The following is a 24,222-nucleotide window of genomic DNA, read 5'->3' as shown; positions in this document are numbered from 1 at the left end:
ATGGTTACAAAATGAGAAGTGAGATTACTATTTTCTTAAAAATAAGAAAGCCAGAACAATGTATGCTGATTTTAATTGCTTCTTAAATAAGTGGATGAAATCAATTATTTAGTTGACAATGTTTATCTTTTCAGCATCTGAAGGGGGTTTATTAAATCCAGCTGCTAAGCCATTCATTAGCATGAGTAAAAGGCTCACATCTGTGGAGAAGGTGCTTGAGGAAAATTGGGGGTGAGCAGCAGAGGGGACCGTCCTGAGAATCTGAGTGTAACCGTCCTCTAGATAGTATAGGCTTGTCTATATACTAGTCATGTAGGGTTATGCGGTCTAATGTGGATCAGCTATTTGTATCAAGTGCCCGATTCTGCTTATGTGTCTCGGCTATCCCCATGCAGGCTCTGATCAGGCTGCTCTAGCTGGAGTCAGTCCTTCATCTCCACCTTTGACCTGGTCCATCTTACTCCCTTAAAGTAGTCAGCTGGGCAAACAGCATGTGCATATCAAAGATCACACACACCCACAAATCTTGAATTACAAGGAATAAAAAATTCTGTCTGACACATGGCACCAAAAAAAAAAAAAAGATGTATTGTTTACAGTCAGCAGTTGTCTGGAGAATAGGTGTTTATTTGTAGTGAGTATATTAAGATCATTGACATTAGACATATATAGCCTGCATTGTGTCTTGTCTTTTGAAAACTCTGTATTGGGACCAAACTTTAATTAGAAAATCCTGTGGCAATGAAAACTGTCCAACACTAATCTTCAACACCAACATTCTAGGTTATCATTGTGCTTTGAGGAGGGGTAGGGGAAGGAAGAGAAGAAAGAGAGGAGAGAATAAATTTTTTCTGTGGAAAAATGCCCTTTTGAAAAATGGATAGTTCACTTAAAGCCATAATTGAAATATCCACTAAATAGATATTAAATAACAGAAAAAAAAATGTCCCTACCATTCTTCAAAAACTTAAACATGCTGTGTTTACTTCCCCCTCTAAACATGTATTTTTGGTGAAATGTGTATTTTTAAAAATGACTGGGTTTACTTATTAGGACTGGCAGGTCTCTCACAACTTCTTTAGCTCATTTAACAGTACCGACCCTTCCTGTTGCATAACAGGAAGATGGAGCACTCTTTCAGGTCAGGGGCCGTTGCCATAAGACTGGTGTCCTGTCCGTCCTTCCTTCTGACACATTATAAACTTCGTACCTCTATAGCAAACAGACTCGTGTCTCTACCAATGGGTGGTCCAAATCATCTAAAGTTCTGAGGAGTGTTATATTCTAATTATTCATTCACCTGAGACAAGTGGGTCTACATTAAACATGGGGACCCTACAGCCTAAGCAGCTTGTTTTCAACTTGGGCATTGTCTTGGGTGATGGGAAACCCTTGATAATCTTGCTTCTTTTAGATATAAAGTAGTTTTGTGATATGATCATAAATATCCAAAGCATCTAGCATATATCCACCAGATTGACATCTATCCGTGTTACCTGTGAGGGTAAGATATGTAGTGAGGTACTGAGGGACTCCTTCCCACCTGTGAGCTGAAACAGCAGCTGATGTCTGGGCCTTGCCAGTGATGCACAAATGGGGGTGACGGTCTGTCTGAAGAAGCCCTTAAATGTAATTCCCTCTTTACCAGCTGAACCCACCAACCAACTCCTTTTGTTACATCATACCCTCTTCCTCTCTTCATCCTCCAGCGTTCTGCAGGACAAGGTAGGAAAAACGTACATATCCCCCAAGAACACTCATAAATCAAACGAGCAGATTCATATTGAGGGCAAGACAGTGGGCAGAGGGAGGTCAAAAGAGGGACTTTGCAGCCTGGCTTCTAGAATGCAGCCCTGCAAATATACACAACACAGTAGAAATTTATAAGGTCAATTTACTTGTGTTATATTATTAATTTTGGGCGATTAGATGACATAAGACAAATTTTTATGCTCTTGTCCTGCTCTACTTTTTTGTTCCCTGCCTTGAGTCCATTTCATAATATAAGCTCATCTGGAGCACTAAAACTCTCTGTCACAAGAAGAAAGAATCCATTCTTGTCTGGAGGCCAGGGGATCCCAAAGTGGCCTTGGGAATCCTGTTAGATTAACTCATTCACTTGTGTTGAGTTACCTCTCTATTCGATAGGAGTGCTTGTACTTCTGAGCCAACCCCAGAGAGAGGGACTGCATAAGGGCCACCAGCATCTACTTCCAAAAGTGCATCTTGCTTTTTCCCTTGTAGCATCCCATTATTCACACAATTTCACAGAACTAACCTGGAAAGATATTCTTGAGATGAACTTCAGTGTGTCCATTTTAAGCCCCCGTTTGGTTCAGGACTATCCCACTTTAAAATACCCACTTATAACTATCAGCTGCAGATTCTGTTCTCGTCGTACTCACAAGTGCACACAGGAACGCTCCCAAATGCGTGTGATTGTGGGCATGCACAGGCTGCCGCACACTCTCACTGTATGTATGCAAGCATCCAGAAAGAACAATGCATTGTCAAAACTGTCCTGTTGAGTTTGCAGTCTAGAGTGAGTTACTGAGTGCTGATAAGTAAAGGAAGTGCAACCAGACAGCTTAATCCTCCAATTTCCTGTCTTCTAATCAGCCCCTGATTCTCTTGGTTTTAAATTAGAAACACTCCTGACAATATTCAGGACAGGTGAAGGAAAATCAGCTAGAGAAGAAGGAAAGACAAAGCGTTTATTTCACTGTCTAAAGTTCACAGGAGAAATATGACCGTAACAACAGGAAATCAAGATTTTTAAGAAAGATAGCAGAAGAGCACAGGCTAGCTTAAGCAGCCAATCACGTTTCCGAATGAAGCAGATTTGGACCATAATTAGATTTAAGGAGAAAAAAAAAAAAAAAAAAAAGGAACTAGTCTAATGTATTTGCTTCTCTCTAAGAATAGTGAATTGTATTTGAAAAGCGCTTGTACAGGGCTGACCTCAAAGAAAACGATAAGGATAAATTCTTAATATGTGGAAGAAGAAAAGTCAACCCTACCTCATTCAGATTATTTTTTTTTTAGAACTGATTACTTCCAGTGCTGAGAGAGAAAAAGATTATTTGAGGGCATAGAAACATCTGAGGTTGGTAGATATTCCTAGACATCATATGGTTACACTTATTCACAATGGTGGCTACTTAAAGTTGTTTATTTAATAATGAACTCACATCAAGCCATTCACTGTATAAAAATATTTTTAAAGCACACAAATGTGTTAAATTCAAGGTATATAAATATGTTTATCATGGACTCCTCTAAAAATAGACCAGGTACTGAGACGATGTCATGCTTTTTTTTCCCCCTGGTTCTCCTCTTTTTGAGTCTTTTCATTTATTATTTTTCATTTATTATCTTTTTTTTTTTTTTTTTTTTTTTTTTTTTTTTTTTTTACAATTTTCAAGTTATTTCAATCATTATCTTGAAAAGGCTAGGAAAATCTTCATTAGGCATTGCCTTCAAAGGCACACAGAAAATGGTCATTAAGAAAAGTTGTTCAGTTGACAATTAACATTTAAAAATTGAAATGGGAAATGTGACTTGCAATGTGAATTCAAGCAAACAGCAGCAAGAGGTTTCCATAAACATGGAGCTGCCAGTCCCTGTGGAAGTAGACTGCAGGTGAAGGCTTTTAACTGATAAACAGAATAAGACAGTATTTCACAGAAACATGCTTTTTACATGCATATTTAAAAAAACAGGTATTTATATCACAAAGCATACCAGATCCTTCTTGTCCAAGCATGCTCCTGGTATACCAAGTTTGAGTTGTAAACAACTGGACTAAACAACAATTATTGATTGAAAATTAATGTGTCGATTTCTAAGGAAATTGTCAAAAATAATTGGTTAGGAATTTGGCCTGGGTAACAGCAGCTAGTTGCAGAATCACCCAGTAATTTTTGCTTTAGTCATCATAAATTTTAAATTTGAATGATAGAAGAAAGACAAGTGTATTTTGGAATTCAAAGACAAATTTTCCCATAACAAACCCTTATCGCTAAATTAGTTTGGCCAGGAGAAGGATTATTAAGCTGTATGGGGAGAATGGAGGTGTTTTAGTGGGTGAAAGTCTCTCTTGGAGCATATATGTGCATTCGAGGCATTTCCAATTTGTTTAGAGTTGGGAAAAATTTTGTGAGCGCTTTCTTTAGTTTTCTGTCGGAAAGTTTCAACTAGAGATGTCACAACACAGTGAGATGCAGTTGATACGCAATATCTATTTCTTGATTTACATGATTAAAGCATTAGAGACGTGGCTCAGATATCAAAAGATTCCCCATAAGTGGCGGTGCCAAAGGTAATTACTGTTAAAATGTGCATGCTTGAACCCGGTTGCCTGTCAACCCTCTGTTGTTTACAACTTGGTGCCTTTGAACACAAGTTTTCATTAGACGTTGGAGTATCCCACACACTTTTTTGCTCCATTTGATATAAAAATACATTTTTAATTTCTTATATTCAATGTCCTTCAAGAAAGCATTAACTTTTAACCTAAAGAAGTAATAGCCGGAGATGTCCCTTCTCAGCAACTTACACCATAAAATAACTGTTTCTTAACAGGAAGTAGTCTTTTAAAGACAAAGCTGAAACTTATATTCAGAAAGAATGGTGATTACTTCATCCACCTGATTTCAGCTAGTTATCAGAAAGAGCACTAAACTCCACTGTACACCAGAGCAGTTATGGGGGGCAGGGAGGAAAAGAGCAGGGAGAGGGGGCGTTCTTCTTAATCTTTTATTGACTGGTTTCTTTCATTCTAGTGTGTCTTTATTATTTAGGAAAAAAAAAAATAAAAAGTGATCCAGAGCTCCACCCATTTGCACCTAAATCCTGGAATAGGTGATGATCCTCCTTAACCTGGCCCAGCACATGCCCCCAAACTAAAACAAACAAACTCATTTGCCATACAAATTGTTTACGATTCATTAAAAAGCAAAATTGCATATCCCGGTGCTGGCAGCTGAGGCCGAGTCTCCATGGGCGGAGGGGCATTCACTGAGTTGCCTTTGTATGCTGGGAGGACCAAGCCGGAGGTTCCCACTATGAGCCCGGAGTCTGAGCAGCCAGATGACACAGGAGGTAATTTTAAAGTTTTATTTGCTTTTAATGTGAAATTCAGGTCTTGAATTGTCCTTTGCTTGAAGAACCTTGTGAGCCAGGAGAAGCTTCTTTATTTTTTCAGTTTGGAAAAAATTGTTTGGGTTAGTAGGGTGATGATATTGAGGGAAAAGGAGTAAGGGTTATTTAAGGAAGACGATCTAAAAAAAATGTGAAATTTGTATTCTTTTAATTAGTTGTGCCTCCTTCATCAAAGCCTTTCCTTAGTTTACTACCAATAATGGGAATTTACGTCAGAATTATTTGTAACTGGTAGGTCTGAAATGCTATGGTGTACAACAGCCCTAAGGGAACTAAAATTTTGATTTATTCCCTATGGTAATTTCTACAACTTCTCTAAAGAGCCTGTAGATTTCTCACCCCTTATTCAAAGCAAAAAACAAGAAGCACTGCAGAAACTTCTCTGCAGTATGCAGCCGAAACAGCAGCGTGCAAGCTTTCAGCATTGTTTATCTTTAGTCAAATGCATTGCTAAATGTTCCCACCACTTTTATACATTATATTCCCTGCGGTAAAACATCTGTAAAAGAATTTTAAATGAAAAGCAACTTCCAAGTAAACTTTACAGTAAAGAAATTATAGTTTTCCAAGTTAGAAAAAAAAGAAAGTAAAGAATCATTTGGTGATCTTTGCAAGAAATAATAATAATAATAATAATAATAATAATAATAATAATAAAAGAGACAATTTGCCATAAAAAGTAATAGTCTATAAAATCTAAGACCTCTTGAAATACAGTAAGGAAACAGTGTTTTACCCAGAAAATGGCATCAGCACAGTTTTTTTTTCAAGCTTACAACTTAGCCTAGAAAATAATTGCCAAACTAATCAGTAAATTCATTTGTAGTGCTTAACAAGCTGTGTGAATCGAAGCAATATCACCGTCTCATACAAGCAAACCTTGCTCTTGCTGGCAGACAGTCTAATGGGGAAATAAATGCCTTGAATAAAAGTTCAGGGTCCTAATAGATAGACAATTGCAAGTCTCATTAGCCAAAAGCCGTCTGTGATCTTGTCCCCGCATCCACTGGTAAAGTTTCTGATGTCTAGCTAAGAAATTACAAGAGAAAACATTCATGTACACACATACCCACGACTACTTTTACTCAAGTCCTTGGAATGGACATACTGAATCCCAGGCAGCAGCTGAATAGAATCCTGCAGTAGTTCACTTTTAATAGGCTCAGTCTTCCGAATTCCTACATCTTGCCAAAATGATAGCACCATTTGTCCAGGAAGGGAGAGTACTTTTTCTGTAGATCATACAGTAAACCATGTCCTGTTTTGTAATTCCGTTCGCCAGGCTCCCCCTTCAGCATCACACACTCTCCTTTTCTTAAACTGATATCTATGTGGAATGAGCTGAAGTTCACGGTCCAGTTAGGAACGGATAATACATTCATTGTCCTGGGAGCAAACTTTTTTTTTCACTCCCTGGAAGAATTCACGCTTGCTGCAAGAATAATAATTACGGAAAACTAGGAATGCGGTGCTAACGAATTAATCCTTAACGGACACCACCCTAACGAGGACAGCAATGATTCTGGGACTCTCTTCCTCACAGGACCAGCGTCTCCTGTGACAATGAGCTATTGTACATCCCCCCACTTCACTCTAGCTCTTATAGATCCCAGAAGTCAAAGGTTGTCTGGCCTGGTTGACCATGACATGTGAGTTAACTCATTCGGCAGCTACAAGTTAGAAGTTCCTCAAACTTTCTTTTGCCCAGAGTAACTGAAAGAAAGAGTATGTGGATCTGTTCCACTCAGACTTGGGGGTTCTAAGAAATGGAAGGGCTGCTGCTCCCACATAAACAAACATGGAAAGTTAGATGTGAGAGCTCTGGTCTCCTGATAGAAGATGAGGAATGGAGTACTCTCACAGGTGACTTGAGGCATTCCAATTACTGGGGCATGAAAGGATTCACACAGGGCTTGCTTTTCTCCAGTGCTCAACATGCACCCCTAGAAAATTTCACAGCCAAGGAGAACCATGCGTCCCATAGTTCTCAAAAACAAAAGTGAAGAGGATGTGAAGCTAGAGAGAAGACACAAAACCCAAGGGAGAGGACAAACAGCTCCTTTTCTATCTGCAGATGTCTGTGGCCAAAATACAGAATTCTACTTTAAAACTTTCGATACTCTTAAAAATATTTTTAACACTAATACTACTACTAATAATAATATAAAACCCCCCAAACACCAGATACTGTCCCATAGAAAACAAGGGCACGCATTCCTGGGAACTCAAGTTGCAGAGTGTCGGGGAGAGGGAGGGTGGCAAGAGGAAGCAGTGTGAGGCAGCCTCACAGAAGAGTGTGAAAAAAATCAAATGTGAGTTTGATGAATGTGAGGTCTGGGACATTTTGTCAAAGAGGGAGGGAAAGTAGAAAAGGAGGGGGGAAGGAAAAAAAAAAAGGCAGTCCCGGCTGCCAACTCACCATCCACCAAGTTCTGGCCGAGATGTCGTAGCAAAGCTGCCATTTGATGGAGCCGTCGGAAGCCTTTCCTGCCATTACGCTGTCAGCAAGCTTCATCTGATGCTAACTCACGGGAGATAAGACACCTAATTGAGAAAACATTTGCAGTGGCATGTGGGGCAACATGTAGTCCGGTCCATACCATATGGAATCATGGGTAAAAAAAAAAAATCTCCTTGACAATGAACCAATCTCTCCCAGACCCAGTGGCAAGGTGAAGTGGAGATGAGAAGTCTGCTGCTAGCACTGTCTTCCCTGCTCCCTCTTTAAAACAAGAGCCCACTGCCACACATCAAAGGGAGGTGGTTAAAATTAGGGCTTCATCACTCAGATGATTTTGGTCTGCAAGGTTTTTCCTTTCCTTCCAACAACCTCCCCCCCCACCACCTTTTTTTTTTTTTTTTAAGGAGAATAAAGAGATTTAATAGGACAAAGGCAGGTAGTGGACTGCGGAGGGAGATCGCCACAGGCTATTAGCCTAAAATTTCTGCCTGACAGATGGAACTGCTTAGAGACTATCATGCAATGTTTGGGGCTTTTTCCCTCCCCCCCCCAACTCAGACTTTAAGTCTGATTCAGTATCTGTGTTTCACAGCCACTCTCCTCAAGAACGTGAGCTGTGCATTTTAGAAAGTGTTTGGTTTGGTTTTGCTGGTTTGCACATCTCCCTTGGAAGCAAAGCAAAGAGTCTAAAACTAAATCTGGGAAGAATTGCACAGGCTTTCCAAGGAGGAAAAAAAATCCCAGGGGCAAAATATTTCTCCATCTATACCTTGTTTGGTTTTTTTTTTATTTTTAATTAATTCATTAGTTAATTTGGTTATGAAAGAACCTAAATCCAAGATGCCAGCACCGGAGTCTCTTGCTTTCTGGTTCAGTTGGCATTGTGTTTAGTTGTGTTTCCATGTGAGTAAATTACTACATTCCTGATGTGGTACTCATTCTAGCCAACACTAGGCTATATATCTATATTTTTGATGTTGTTCACATGAATTCTGGATCTTCACTCTTCAAAAATAAAGTATGCACTCATTATCAATTCATTTTTACACAATTCAGGCTAAATTGAATACGAGAGTCTCCTTAGTCAGGAAAAATTAACTCTGATTTCCTTACTATGACCTAGCCATCTTTTTTTGTAGGGATTTCAAGTTAAGCTTTTTTTTTTTTTCATCAAAAACACACACAAGAACATGGACGTAGCAATAAGAAGTACTAGAAAAATGATTTTTTTTTTTTTTTTTTTTTTAGGTAGGAAAACCTCTAGACAGCTGCTGAATACAAGCCACTTATTCAGGACTAATGGGGAAAAGGAAGTGTGCAGAATCTCTTGCAATGGGTCACTTGCATTTGGTGGCTGTCATTCCTGTGAGCTGAGCTGAGCTGGGGCTGCAGAACAGCACCTGTGCAGCAGCAACACTGTAACCTCAGCCCGAGTTCTGTTTTGAAGGTGAGCTACCCTGGGGTCCCCAACACCCACCAGTGACAATCTACACAGGCCCAGAGGCCTTCCGTGTGGGCACCTCAGGGTCCGGGAGAATTGATCACTATTTCTCAAAACGACCCAACTCTGATCATTGAAGAGTTGTGTTTTTACAGTCTGACTACTTGATGGATTTTTCCTAGTTATATTTTCACCCTAATTATGTTTTGGGAGCTTTTGTTCAGGTCTTTAAGTTGCAAAGAAGTTAAATTGGATGGCTTTTTTTTTTCTTTATGGCCTATTCCTTAATAGTAGTAGGAGTTATTTTTTTCATTTTTAATTTTTTTAACTATTTGGCCTCATGGTAGTACAGTAGATATCTCTTTTTGACCAAAATAATTTCAGGAAAGTCACTTTTAGTCTTTAGAACTGGAGTTGTTTTCTCATTTCAGCCATGGCTCACAGGCTGCATTTAGGAAAGAACAGCACATATACTAAATGGGGCATTTGTTATTTTCTCATCCACCATTGTAATCTTCTAATAACATTGGGCTGGGAGAATTATTCTCACTCTTTGGAAGGTTCTTTGTGCTTGCACGTCCTTGGTCTCAGATCTCTTCGAAGAATCTGTGACAGCATAATGTTAGATTGGTGTTGGGATCTGCTGAGGGACACATACTCCTTCCAGAAATTCACCCCAACTTTCCTGGCCAGAACCCCCACAGCCTTGTGCAGTCACCATCTGGAGAAAGACAAGGAAAGAGTTTGTAAATTCTATGTAAAATGTAAAATAGTAACTTGACCCCCACCCCACAAAGGAATAAGAAAAGGAAGCAGCATTCTGTCTTTGAATCTACCCCCTGTTCCACCCATTCACTTCCCTTAGACTCTCTTTCCCACTCCATCTTCTCCAGCTTCCTCTCCTGCATAAAGGTGCATGGACATGTGTACTCATGAGGCTGCAGCGTTTCCATGTCTGAGTGTGTCTGTCAGAAACCTCTGAAGTTGGAGGTGTTTGTCCTCTGAGGCACAGCATTCCCAGGATTCAGAACATCGTATGCTTGCCCATTTATTTATGAATGAATGGGGTACTGCCTAAACTGGCATCCAGATTTCATTTTGTGAATGATGGAATACCTGAGAGGACTTTGCAGCAGATAACACAGTAGTCGTCTTGAACAAAGAAATGTTAGATGTTTTTTGGATAACAGTTTTAAATCCAGAACAATTAGATACATTTAACTTGATCATTGTCAACTAAAAGCCTGACAGAAGCCCTTTCTCATGCAGCGGTCTTTTCACAGTGTGGCCCATCGTTAATAGCCTTAAAACAAGATTAAATAAAACATGTTAAATATTGCAATTATTGTGGGAAATAAAATTATTTGGTGAGCATAATGGGGAACAATTCAAGCATTTAACATGATCCAGGAAATGCTACTCCAAACAATTGCGTTGCTTTATGCATTTTCCCCTCTTTGATTGCTGACAGATGCCTTTTTGGAAACAAACATTTAAATGGTTTGCCTTCAGTCAGAAAAAAAAAATATAACAGAAAGCAGCTACATGTTTTGAATTTAACTCTTGTCATTTGAACGCGTCTCCATGCACGTGAGTGGAGCTAAGGCAAAGGCAGCATTCCCATCGGGAAAGAAGCCCACAGAGTCTGGGCTTTTTTTTTTTTTTCTTAACTTCCCTTGAGTGTGTATGATAACAAGTGGGGTCCCCTAGCTGCACAATCAGGAGACAGAATAAGGTCCAGGTGATAAGGGGAAGCACTAGGAGGAAAATGAACCATCACAAGAAGCTTAAGCCAAGTGCCAATGATTTTATAATCTTGCTCTGGTCATCACAGACCAAGTTCCCCAAATGAAACATCCACTTTATATAATGAAAAAACAAAAACAAACAAACAGTGATCCCAGAGCACAAGATTTGTAGCTGGGTCTTTCCTCCAGTGCGCTGGGGTATAAGCCTCTAATACTGCAGTCAACAGGTGTACAATACCGGTGAACAGTTCAGAATCTGGTTCTGTGCTGCTGAAGGGCAATGTGTAATGGAATATTAATGTTTTTTCAGAGGCTGGGGTGGTAGAATGGTTGAGAGTACTGTTTCTGAAGTCTCATACCATGTTCTGGGAGTTACTGACTGTGTGGCCTCTATTTTAACTAACTTTTCAGATTTTCTGTGTCCTATATTAATCAGGAAATCAAAGAAAATAACATTTATTTTGTAGGCGTGTGTGCATATGTGTGTGTATATGTGCAGTTATAAGCAAAAATATGCATCAAATGCATATTTCCTAATATGTTACAAGTGCTGTGTTGTTACTACTGCTTTGTTTATGCTGTGCCCCTCTTGAGAAGCACCCTGTTTTTGTCTTCTGGTCCTGTGTTGTGAGGCTGGGTTATCTCTCTTCTGTTCTCCCCCAGTAACCTGTGCCTTGTTCCATCACAGCTCTGAGACTAGTCCCCACTCCCCAAATCATGTCTTCTGGCCTGCCTTCCCATCTACACCTGAGATTCCCAAGGCGAAGCAGTGTCTTGTTGTTGTTGTTGTTATGAGGGCCGTGAGAAGGGCAGGAAGTTCCCCACTGCTCAGGTCAGGATGACAAGAAGACACAGACTTCTGCCCACCTAGAGGGCCGGTTGCAGCCTCACAGTCCGGCAGACTCCTCTTTCCTTTCTGTTCATGCTGTTTCCCTTTTTAGTACACAGTCTGGGTCAGAGTCCTGCTCCACAGGGAGCTGCAGCTCACAGGGATCTGCGGCTCTTTGACTGCCTTTGCCTTCCTTATCTCTGCCACTCTTCTGTGTCTACTCCAGATAGACTGGCTGCATTACTACCTGTCTTTGATGAACATATGTCTTTTATCCATTCATCCATCCATTAAATAGCATTTCTGTAGTGCCAGCAATTAAATGCATTTCCCTCTCCTTTTAAGCTTTGTTTCCAGAACCCTTGGAAATGTGAAACTCTACAAGAGCACGTGATTTGAACACAGCATGTAATAACAGCTAACGTTTATCCAGCATTTCCTCTCAGCCAGGCGATGTTCCAAGAGCCTTAAGTATTTTTTTTTTCCAGGTAGGTTCCTGTGAGGTAGACTTATTATTAACCATACTTCACAATCAGAAGCAGATGCTGGGAGGCAAAGTGTTCTATTTAGGGTTACTAAGTTAGAAATAGACTGAGGATGGAGCCCAGGGGTGGAGTCCAGCCCTTCCATCCCTGGCATTACCACTGAAGTCACTGATGGGACGCAGCACCTGCTGTATGCCAGGGGTCTCTTAAGATGCTTTTAGGTGATGCACGTGAAGCATGCACAACAGTCCTAGGAGGTTGCTATTATTTCCAGTTTTCAGGTCCGAGTCCAAAAGGTAAGAGTCTTACCAAAAGATTCATGTTAAGGAAGATCAAAGACCATCCTGGTGTCTTGGTGTACACCTGTGGTCCTAGGAGATGTAGGCAAGAGAAGTAAGTGCACATAAAAGGCCAATCTGAACTACAGACAAGATTTTGTTTTAAAAATCAAAAAGGGAACAGTTTAGCCTACATCTGCTTGACTAGAAACTATCCCACCCCATGCTTTTCCTTTGCTAAGAAAGTAGATACATTGTATTTCTTTTGCAGAATTAGGTGTTGGGCTTAACAAATACTATGAATCACCGCAGTCTCAGAATCCCTGGAATTAGAAAGGTACCCCATTGCTGAGGCTGCAGAGACCAGTTTAGGGCAAACAAGCATGGAGGATTAAAAAGGAAAGAAAAGAGAAGCCTGTACTGAAAAGAGATTACCTACTATTAATACCTAGGTCTTTCCTCTAACTGTAGTCAGGTGGAAAAATCCCTAAATGCAGCTAGAAGTACACTGCATTTCTTCAAGTGAGTGTGCTCTCAGTCATTATCAGCTTTGACACAGCGGAAGAGCTGATGTAGGAAGGTAGGAAGTTCAGCTCCTCCAGAAAAAGGCCCACCCAATCTTTTTTTGGAGGTTTCTTTCTTCTTTTCTTCCTTCCTTCCTTCCTTCCTTCCTTCCTTCCTTCCTTCTTTCTTTCCTTATTCCCTCCCTCCCCACTTTCTTTCTTTTTTTTTTCTTCAATAAAAGTGCCAAAGCTCTCTGTGCAGGTGCACATCATTTCTAGGTATTAGTGTCCTGACTTAAATACACTGGTATCTTAAGCCACCTTGCAGTGTGGCAGAAGTAAATTCATAAACCAAAAAAGGCAGTATTGAAAATACACAGGGTCCAGACGGGCCCATTCCATTTGAATGATATACTGTGGGACTGGTCGTATTTTTTGCCTGTGTGTGTGTGTGTGTGTGTGTGTGTGTGTGTGTGCGCTGTGTGCGCGCGTGCGCGTGCGTGCATATAAACATGTAGATTTTGTCCTTAAGAAAAACACTGATACTTTTTCCAGTAGGAACTCACCCACCAGGTCCTGCAAAGAATTAATTTCCCCCTTAGTGGCAGCTCTTGCGCGCCTCGTTTCTATTTAGAAGTTCCTTGACTTTTAATCTCTCTCTGCATTCTCTATTAGCCAGCTGCCATCCAAGACTGGGCTAAACCCTCTGCCCCTTGTTAAAAAGGGGCGGGGGGGGGAAGAAAAAGAGAACGCACGCAACACAAGCTTCTAATAAGTATATTCACAACTTCTACACAAGGCGCTTAAGAAAACTAAAAGGTTAATATATTCTAACTAGATGTTAGGTATAGAATGTCAGATCTGTCAAATTTCATTATAACTTGCTGCTCATTGGAAAAGATTTGATTTCTTTTGCCACGTCCTACTATGTTCAAGTCACAGACTGCCAGCAGCAGCCCACTGAAGACCACAGGCTGGCAGTGAGCGGGCTCGAGTGGGAAAGCAGCCGCAAGGACCATCTGTTTCCGATTTCTAGCTGAGCCAAGATGTGCAGTGAAGTGCATTCCATTCACCAGGCCAGCTTCTCCCCTGCTCAAGTTATTAGTGTTACAAGTGAGATGATCTTTTCCAAACAGCGGGGGAGCCATAATCCTTATGGAGCAGGATTTTAACACACACACATACACTCACAAAACATACACACACACACACCACCACCACCACCAGTTAGACATCTTTTGTTAAAGTTGTGAGAAAGGCTGCTTATAAATTTAATTACAGCCTTCATGAGGTTTATAAAGCATGTTTTATTAAAGCAATAATAACCTCAGAGGCAGCGGTACATACATCGGCCTCACTGCGTCTCATTGAATGATCCAGTATTTTTGGGATAGTTTTTATGGATATGTTAAGATATATGTTAAACCATTCTTCCAAAACATACTCAGTTTAGGGGTAATCAGTAGGACCCTAGCTTACCGGGACAGGTGGAGTAATCTTGCAAACAGCACAGGATTGAATTCACTGTATAGGACAGATAAGCTATTTTTCTTGTATTTGGTCTCCATTGAAGGCTAAGCATTTTAAGAAAAGTTAGGAGGGGATGTAAGAAGGCTGATTGTATGATAATGCAATGGAAATGCTACTCTGAGAATCTGAGATCTTAAGTAATTAATGTCATAAATGTGTGTTTGGTAACAGGTGATTGACACCATGCCAGGTACTCAGGATTCCAAGGGGAAAGACACGTGGCTTGCCCTCCAGGTACTCACTAGCTCTCACGGAGGAGGAAGCAGGCACAGGAGTAGGCATGTATGTTGCAGTTCAGAAAAATCAAGAAAAGTCGTCTTGGCTCTTGTACATACATGGCATGTGACTCTGTGAAGTCACATGTCCTCTGTAACTTCATCTATAAAGTGGAGATGGCATTGGCTAGTTTGCGGAGAGTGCTGTGAAGAGGAAATGAATTGTTACCTATGTAAAAGAACAAGAATCCAGGGTGCACATTTAGCAGGCATTCCGCCTGGCTGGTTTCTGTTCCTTTTATTTATTCTTAGAATCCTAGAGCCTGTAATGTATCTCTTTTGTGAATGAGAGGCTGCCATGTGACTTGGTGTGGATGGTCCTGTGGTATGATCTCGATTCGATACCTCCCCAGGGACATAGTAGCCAGCATCTTTCAGTTGAACTGCCCTCCTCTGGGAGGGAGAAGCTGTTTAGCCTGGAGGCTCTTCTCTGGGGCAGGCTCTGTTGGGTCATATGCAGTTATTAATAACTAGGATCCTTACCAATGCTTTGGTTTCTGGTCAATGATTTTTATAAAAATGAGTTTTGTGTTGTTGAAACCAGAGATCACATAAACAGTCACTTAAAGTAAGGAGGTGTGGATAAACAAGACAAAGCCTCTTACTTTGCATGTTGGGAAAAAAATGAGGCCCAGCATTGATGACTGCTTAGAGTCATGGATCAAGTTGATGGCAGGAATGGATCTCCATCCCAGGAAGGCAACAGAGAGAGTGAGACTTTGGAAGAACCTGTATAAGTTCATTGTGGTAGCTGTTAGGATCAACACCTGCAGAGAGGTGATGGAAGCGGTAGGGGGAGGGTATGGGGGGACACGGTTGAGCAAGCTGGGGTTAGAAATCACTTGGTCATAATAAAGGCCTAGCAAATCCTGGAGAGAACCTGGAAGCTGGGATGACCTTACAGAGTTACTCCAAATTGAAGTAAAGGGGCCAGGATATTGTACTTACTGAGAGTGTGCCTCTAGGTCCTAGGATAAAGCCTTCAGGCTAGACAACAAGCAAAGACTCAAGAGGGAGGGAGGGGCTGAGAGGGAGCTGTCATCTTGGGGAATGTCTCCTTGTTGTGACCACAGGACCTCCCAGAACTGGAGATGTCTCCTGGCTTACTCATTCCTGCAACAGAAGTTCCCACTGGGCTCATATCCCAAGTGTCAGGAGCAGGTCTCTTCCTCCGCTTTTAACATAATCAATCCAGTGAGTTCAGGAAGGTCACCTCTCTTACAAACCACAGGGGGGCAGGGAAAGACAGACAGGGCAAGGGAAGAGTGTTGGGCATTTCCTGACTTTCTAGTTGGCCAAGACAGGTGCCTTTCAAAGTCAGTATAAAAATATCTGGAGCTAAGTGTTTCTGGCTGGCTAGTGAGCCCCTGAGCTCTGCCTAATTTCTGTCACCCTATATAATACTGGGGTTACAGGCACCAGCCACCATTCTGGGTTTTGATATTTGCTCTGGGGATCTGAACTCTGATCTTCATGCTTGTGTGAAGATCACGTTACTCACTGAGTCATCTCCCCAGCCCCTGAAGTATCATTTTTGACACAGGACTTAACTATTAAGAACTAAACTGTTGCAGACCTATATACAATGGTCTTAATTTAGTAATTACATATAAGTGAGTATATATAATGTATGTATTTTCAAATGATGGTGAAAGAATATACTAGAATACTTACTAGTTGTCACCCTCCAGACCTAAGGGGAATAATGGTGAATACTTTTATCTCTATTTTTAGAATTTTAAAAATTGTAATTTCATATAAATGAAGTATGAAAGTGATTTGACAAGATGTGTGAAAATGTTTAAGACTTGTTGACTTCATATTTTCTCCTCAGGTATATCATTAAAAAGGTGGTTCCACTACTGTATATACATGCTCATTCAAATATTATTCAAAGTGGTGAAAAATTAGAAATAAATATTCCAGGCAGTACAACCACATCAAAGCACATTGTGAAGCCATGAACAAAAATGTTGTTTACAAATGGAAAATGCTTATGCTGTAACAGTGTGAAAAAAGCAGGATGCAAATTTGAACACACAGAATGAACACAGTTCAGCAGAAACCCAACAATCTATTCATTTAAAGACAGAAAACATTCACATGTTAATGGTTGTGTACATAACTGTTGAGATTATACGTTTTTCTTTTCTGCTCTTATGCAATTTCAGAAGCTCTTTTAATGAAAGGCTGTTGTTTCTATAACAGAAACAAACAGAGATTCAAAACTACTGAAGCTGGAACTGTGTACTGACTGGTGGTTAGTCTTAAGCATTCTTCCAAACCCATCATCACCTGTACCTTTGTCTCCATGGCCTTGATTCTTTGCGGGGCGTTCTGGGTATGCCAGCATGAGGACTATTCCTCCCCAGACCTAGGCTTCTTTGTCAGTGATGTTGTTCCTGATTAGATCAGGGTTCCTGGGGGATCTGAGGCTTAGCCTGTACTGTCTGGCATCTGGGTACCTCCTGAAAAACTCAACGCAATACTAGTGGTCCACTTTTATGATTTCCATTTTGTTTTTACAGGAATCTGATAAATGAAGAATGATCTCACTGTTTCAGATCCACTGTGTTAGATGACTGAGACCCAGCTTCTTATCCTAGGAGTCATGGCCCTATGTGAAATTGTACAATTTAGTATGTGTGTGTGTGTGTGTGTGTGTGTGTGTGTGTGTGTGTGTGTGTGTGTAGGGGTTCACAATAGCTGACAACAGTGAGCGGTTTCTTGGATCATTGGTTGTGAGCCTTTAACTGCCGAGCCATCTCTCCAGCCTCAGAGAAAGTTTTCTGAATATGCAACAACAACAAACAAAAACGAATCCTAAGTTTGATGTGTAATGATTCTGAGGTGTTTTTGACAGTGCTCACCTGTGTTGCATCATGTGACTTCACTGCAGCCTTGGTTCTGAGAGCACAGGCACACTTTGCCCTGCTGTTTGCTGTCATGCTGTGCTGAGCCTATGAATGCTGTTTGCAACACATGGCTCAGATTGGAGACTAGTGTGTAGTATACATTTCAGTGTTTGTACTGTCCATACAAACTTTTCTGCTCTTCTACAGTGTTTTAACAGGGTGGTGGTGGTGGCGGCGGCGGCGGTGGCGGCGGTGGAGCTGGGTGTATCTATTCCTCAGCATTCAAGATCAAATTAGTGTATATTTAATGTATTGCATTGCTTTGGATTATTATTTGATTTTAAAAATTGCTGTTGGAGTTACTGAATTGAGTTTCTTTAAAAAAACATAATTCAGTGGGTTCATGAGCTACCTTTGCTTGGTAAACAGATGGACCTTGAAAAGAATATACTGAATGAGGTAATCCAGACCCAGAAAGACAAATGCTGCAAATTCTTATGTGCAGTTTCTAGCTCCAAATCTTCAGATGTGAGTATACAATGTGGAGTAGACACAGAAGCCAGGAAAGTATAAAGAGGCCATAGCAGGGCAAGGGACTCGAGACAGGAATAGCAGGGATATGAAGCAAGAAAAAGAAAACTGGGGAGGGGATTGTCTGGTGAGCAAGGAAAGGTCCATAAAGCAGAAGGAAGAGGAAGAAATAACACCAACGTTATTTAATAAAGTTTCAAGGATCTTCTTTTATATTTACCTAAAAATCATATAAGATACACACACATATTTATGGGTATGCGTGTATGTATCTACCTTAAAGGAAGTTACACCATTGGGGCTGACAATGCTCCCCACCAGAAACAGACTAACAACCCCCCAGGAATAGGCATGGGACGTCTCCTTTTGAGTGACTGGTCAGGGTAATTCAAGAGACTCCCCAAACAGTATAGTCTATTATTGTTGCCCTTGGCTGCCTCTCAGAGATTGAAGCTAAACCCCTATTGCTGTACCCATACACTGCACACCCAGGACACAATACTCAAATTACTTGAGCTGGATCTGACCTGAAAGCCTCTTTCCCGTGGTCTAGCTTCCAGGGTACCAGAAAATACCATGTAAACTGCCAAGAGAGGGAAGCAATTAGTAGCCCCACCCAGTGATACCTACCAACTATGGCGTGACCAGAATGGCAAGAGATCCACAAAGGCAGCCAACATGTGAGGTAAGTGGCACCCACATGTTGGTGGTAACCAGTGACTGTTTAATTGCACTTCAGCCCATTCAACGGGAGGAAAACCACACATGGTACTAGAAACCTATCCAACTTTCCCTGGCTAGTGAGGTCGTAGCTCTTAGAAGACACCCCACCACCATTCTGTTAGACCAGTTAATTCCTGGCTACATTCTAAATCTTATCCTTATCCCCACAGATAAGTGTAGCTGTCACCTTTTATCAGCAAGCTTCTCTTTACAGCAGATGAAGACCATCACAAAAATCCACAGCTGGACATGAAGCAGACATCAACAGGTCCTGTCGAACCCAGCCCCAACAGATACAACTGCATCACAACTCCTCCACCTATGGTTCTGCAAACATCACAGAAAAGGGGATGGGGAGACTGTAAGAACTAAAACCCCATGAAGTCTGCTGTGAAACAGTTTCTCCTAGAAATGTCTGCATAAGCAAGATCTGAACAATGGCAATACCAATAGACAGGTTGACATGGAAGGGAAAAATCTCAGAGTCACATCCCTGCATAAGGAACTGCAGGAAACTGATGACTGCTGAGAATGAGAGAGTTATGTTCTATCAGGAATAAGCTCCAATATTAGTTATTTAATACAAACAGCATCTCTGAAACCACACAAACACACACACACATATACATATATATGTATATGTATATATATATGTATAAAGCAAACAACAGAATGGACTCAGCAGGTTGTATTTATATACTTGTGCATATATACATGTAACAATAATAATGGAACGAGAAGAGGCTATCAACTTAAGATTTTTGGGAACTTTGGGAGTAGCTAGAGGGAGAAAAGGGAAGAGGAAAGTGTTGTAATTATATTTTAATTAAAATATATAATAATTACAAAGTGAAAGCATTCAGTGAATTTTGTTTTGTGATTAGGGCAGTTTCTCATAATTTCTGAAATGGATCTAAACATACTGCTGCATTTTGTACTATGTATTTATGCAGAACAGTGTTCTCTGAATTGATGATTATAAAAATAAACATTGATCACTTAACAAACATTCAAGATGTTCTATATCCTTCAGTATCAAATCAGTCAAGGTTCAGTTCTTTATGTGAACATTAACAAGCATATCCATTTTATTAGTAAGCAAATTTGATTTAATTTTTAATAAATGATCAAATTGTATGTATATCAAATAATTGCTTTAAAATATTTTTTGTAATTTATTACCAGTAAGTATATACCTATTTTATATACATATATATCAATGGTCATGTAAAAATTTCTCAGGTATAAAGGGGTTGTGAGTAGAAAGTTTAGGAAGTCTTGTTCTCCACTGTCTATATCTGAATAATATTTTTTGTAGTATAGCTGCTATTTATTTCTTATTTAACAAGTTTTAAGTTCGTTTTTAATCATAATAAAGATATATATATTATTAATTAAATTAACATTAACGTTTTAAGTGCAGAGTATTGTTAACTATACAAACCATGTCATGTTGAATAACTTAAGTCTTGGTCCTTTTTTTTTTAATCATTAGTCTCAAGACATTTTTAATTTATCTTGATTTATTCTTTGGCCCATTGACTATACAAGAGTAAGTTATTTATTTACACGTGTTTGAGAATTTCTGATCTTTACTTTCATTGTTAGGACTGGAAATGATGTTTAATATGACTTAAACCTTATTTAATTTAAGACCTTTTGTGATCTAACAGTCTATACTGTAGAATGTCCCATTACTCTTAGGAACAGTGAATTCTGTGTCCACTAGACGGAATATTCTTCATATGTGAGTTTACTCCATCTGGCCTATTTCTTTTTTTCAAGCCTATGGTTTATTTACTGATTTCTGTTTGAGTGTCCTATCTATTATTGATAGTGGAATATTGTAATCTCCTACTGTTTTATGTTGCTGTGTATTTCTCCAGTGCTGTCAATGTTTGCTTCATATATTTGGATGCCCTGAGTACAAATTCTGGTAAATTGGCTGCTTTTATCGTTACATATACCCTTCTTTGTCTTTCATGCCTTTTTTTAAAAAAAAACTTAAATTCTTTTCCTGGTGTTTGGTTAGCAGACTCTCTTATCTTTTCATATTGTTTGTAAGAAACATCATTTTCTATATCTTATTTTTATCCTGTGCATGTCTTTAAATCTAAAGTGTATCTCTTGCAGACAGCAAATAGTTGGATTTTTGTTGTTGTTGTTGTTGTTGTTTTTAAATCCATTCAGATCAGCAGTTCTCAACCTGTGGGTTGTGATCCCTTGGACAAACCTCTATCTCTGAAAATATTTACATTATGATTCACAACAGTAGCAAAATTACAGTTATAAAGTAGCAGCAAAAATAATTTTATGGTTGGGGTCACCATATCATGAGGTATTAAAGGGTTACAGCATCAGGAAGGATGAGAACCACTGCTTCAGATGCTCTTATGTCTTATGACCAGGGGATTTAATCAATGTATTCAAAACAATTTATTATAGAGAAGAACGTAAAACTACCTTTTAGTAATTGTTTTCTGTCTATCTTATAGTTTTTGCAGTCTTTTCTTCTCTGTGTTTTTCTGACTTATTAGTAGTGGATAGTTGCAATTTTATTTTCCTCTGTGCATAATCTACAGATATTGTTTCTGTGTTTACCATAGAGTTTGCATAGCATGTCTTATATTTATAACACTGATTTCAAGCTGGCTGCAGCTTATCTTTAACAGTATGTAGCTAGAGTTTTCCTGCCTTGCCCACAGTCAGGACAAATCTTTGTCACCTGTCAGTCCCATAGCCGCTCAGGCCCAACCAAGTAAACACAGAGTCTTATATTGCTTACAAACTGTATGGCCGTGGCAGGCCTCTTGCTAACTGTTCTTATAGCTTAAATTAATACATTTCCATAAATCTATACCTTGCCATGTGGCTCGTGGCTTACCGGCATCTTTTCATGCTGCTTGTCACGGCAGCGGCTGGCAGTGACTCCTTCTGCCGTCCTGTTCTTTCTTTTCTCCTCTCTGTTAGTCCCGCCTATACTTCCTGCCTAGCCACTGGCCAATCAGTATTTTATTTATTGACCAATCAGAGCAACACATTTGCCATACAGAACATCCCACAGCAACAGTACATACAATTTTTACATTTTATTTTATTTCTGAATTCATTTGGGGATGCTTGTGATTGAGCCCAGACTTTGTGTATAATCGGTCAATGTTCTGACACTGGGCCACACCTTCAGCCCTCTGCCCCTACATAGTGTCATTACTATCACAAATTATAATTTTAGAGCTGTATTTATTTTTCATTTATGTCTAGTACCATAAATGAAATTAATTTACATACCGTAAATTATGATATTTTGCTAGTCTGCATTTGACTATGCATTTACCTTCACCATTGGGCTATCTACCTTCATATGCTTGTGTACGACTCTTATACTTTCATTTCAATTAAAAATTCTCTTTAGCATTTCTTATTTTAATAAATGCAGTGATGATGAATTCCCTCGGTTCCTATTTATCTGGGAAGGCCTTTCTGCTTTATTTTTGGAGCAACTTGGGCCAGGTATAGCAACCTTGATTGACATTATTTTTCTTTAGCAACTTGAATATGTCACTGTGCACCCTTCTGCCTGGCAAGATTGCAATGAGAAATTACTTGATAGTCTTACCACGTCTTCCTTGTATGTGATAAGTCACTTTGATCTCAGGGCTTCCCAAATCCCCTATCTTTTGTAGCATGAATCTTAAAAGTCCTTATTAATAAAATCAAACCCGAGGCCAGTTATTGGGGTCAATGATGGTAGATCAGAGAGACAGAACAAGCCACAGCTACCTCACCTCGCCGGATCCTCAGCTGGTCTTGTCTCCTCAGACTGGAGGCCTCTGAGTCCTCATCCAGAATGGGTCTCACCTGAATTGCTGCTCAAAAGCCTGAATGCTTAATCAGCCAAATGCTTCTAGTTTCTGGTCCTCACACCTTATATATCTTTCTGCTTTCTACCATCACTCCCTGGGATTAAAGGCTTGCTTTCTGGGATTAAAGGTGTGAGTCACCATGCTTGCCTGTATCCTTGAACACATGGATTTCTGCCTCTGGAATGCTAGGATTAAAGGCGTGTGCTACCACTGCCTATCCTTTATGTTTAATATTGTGGCTGTTCTGTCTCTGACCCCAGATTAAGATACATCAGGTTTGACCAGCCAAGACCCCCTGAAAGGTCTCCAATGACACCATGGCCCAGATGATCCAACATCCAGAACAGTTTCAGGCAACTGGCTCAGATGATACACTCTCATGGACTACTCCATAATCTTAAAATTTTCTTTGTGCCCCCATAAGATACAGCGCCCCCCTCCAGCAGGAAGTTGTAAGAGAAGCTACGCCCAAATTCCCAAATATACCAAGCTGGCTGTGGAGATGGAATTGGCTCACTCCTCCTCTAAACCCAGACATATTGCTTAAAAAAAAAAAAAACCAAAAAACCAAAAAACAAAAAACAAAAACAAAAACAAAAACAAAAAAAACCCAAAGAAACAACAACAACAAAAAGTTTAAGAGATTCTTGTGTCCCAAATCAGAAGAACCCTCTGGTGTAGCACAGAGAAAAACCAATATTTTTATTTAAAGCAGGTTGATTATAAATACAATCTCTTTCTAAAGAAAAAAAGGGGATAGTTTAGACATGATAGGATCAAAGGGTAGATTAATGAACCTACTTTTAAAGAGTAACAACTTGTTTAAAATGTTTTACATTGCAATAGATTTTAGTTTATTAATACAAATTTAAACTTAATTTTGTCATACTGTATATATATTTCTATTCTTGTTTGAGGTATTATGTTTATGTAACTCATTTAAAATTGTAATGGATAATTAAAAAATAGATTAATAATTAGTCATCTGTGATAATCTTATTTATAGCCATGTTAGTTAAGTCTTCTAGGCATACATAAATATATTTCAGATAGATAGGTAGTCTTCAAACACTTCAAAGACCTACAGAATATGGCATTTAAAATGTTTTAAAAATTTAGTCTTTTTGGACAGTGAGACATGTCTGCTTCTTACAGCACCAATTTACTTCAGAGAGGAGTATGGGCATCGAAGACACTCCATATGGAGTCTTCACCTTGGCAAAAATAGTCATTTGGGCAAGAAACTGTTCTTTACTAGACTGCTTGATCAACTGGACATGCAGGACCCATAGGAAGGTGACCACTGAACTTTGCTTGACAAAATGGTCCCTCAGGTTCCTGCTTTACAGAGGAAACCGCCAGACATTCTACAGGACACAGAAAAAAGTAAATGAGAGACTCTAGGCCTGTGGGCTAAAAACAGATGCCCCAACTTTACAAGAGAACGTTGGATGACTGTCCAGGCTGTCAGCTGTCTCTGTCTACCCTGTAAGACTCCCGAAAGTTGCTTGCATCCTTCTCCCATTTCTCAGGTAGT

At 39.8% G+C, this 24,222-nt stretch overlaps 1 protein-coding gene and 1 long non-coding RNA gene across 4 annotated transcripts in view; one reads left to right on the top strand and one right to left on the bottom strand.

The window, feature by feature from the left end:
- Nfia (nuclear factor I A) overlaps positions 1 to 7,678 on the bottom strand; it is a 542,815-nt gene extending 535,137 nt beyond the window's left edge. For all 3 annotated transcript variants that reach the window (XM_028870284.2, XM_028870283.2, XM_028870288.2), the window contains exon 1: positions 7,583 to 7,678. In XM_028870284.2, coding sequence (XP_028726117.1) covers positions 7,583 to 7,678 — 96 coding nt within the window. The remainder of the gene's footprint in view (positions 1 to 7,582) is intronic.
- On the top strand, positions 4,494 to 20,145 carry LOC114693753. Its single transcript, XR_005090869.1, has 4 exons — positions 4,494 to 5,103; positions 8,873 to 9,071; positions 18,653 to 18,784; positions 19,037 to 20,145. It is a non-coding gene; the product is annotated as an uncharacterized LOC114693753 (long non-coding RNA).
- The last annotated feature ends 4,077 nt before the right edge of the window (positions 20,146 to 24,222 follow it).

The sequence above is a fragment of the Peromyscus leucopus genome, chromosome 2 (assembly GCF_004664715.2).
Source record: "Peromyscus leucopus breed LL Stock chromosome 2, UCI_PerLeu_2.1, whole genome shotgun sequence".
NCBI lineage: Eukaryota > Metazoa > Chordata > Mammalia > Rodentia > Cricetidae > Peromyscus > Peromyscus leucopus.
The sequence above is the reverse complement of the archived record's forward strand: the minus strand, read 5'-3'. Positions and strand labels throughout refer to the sequence as shown.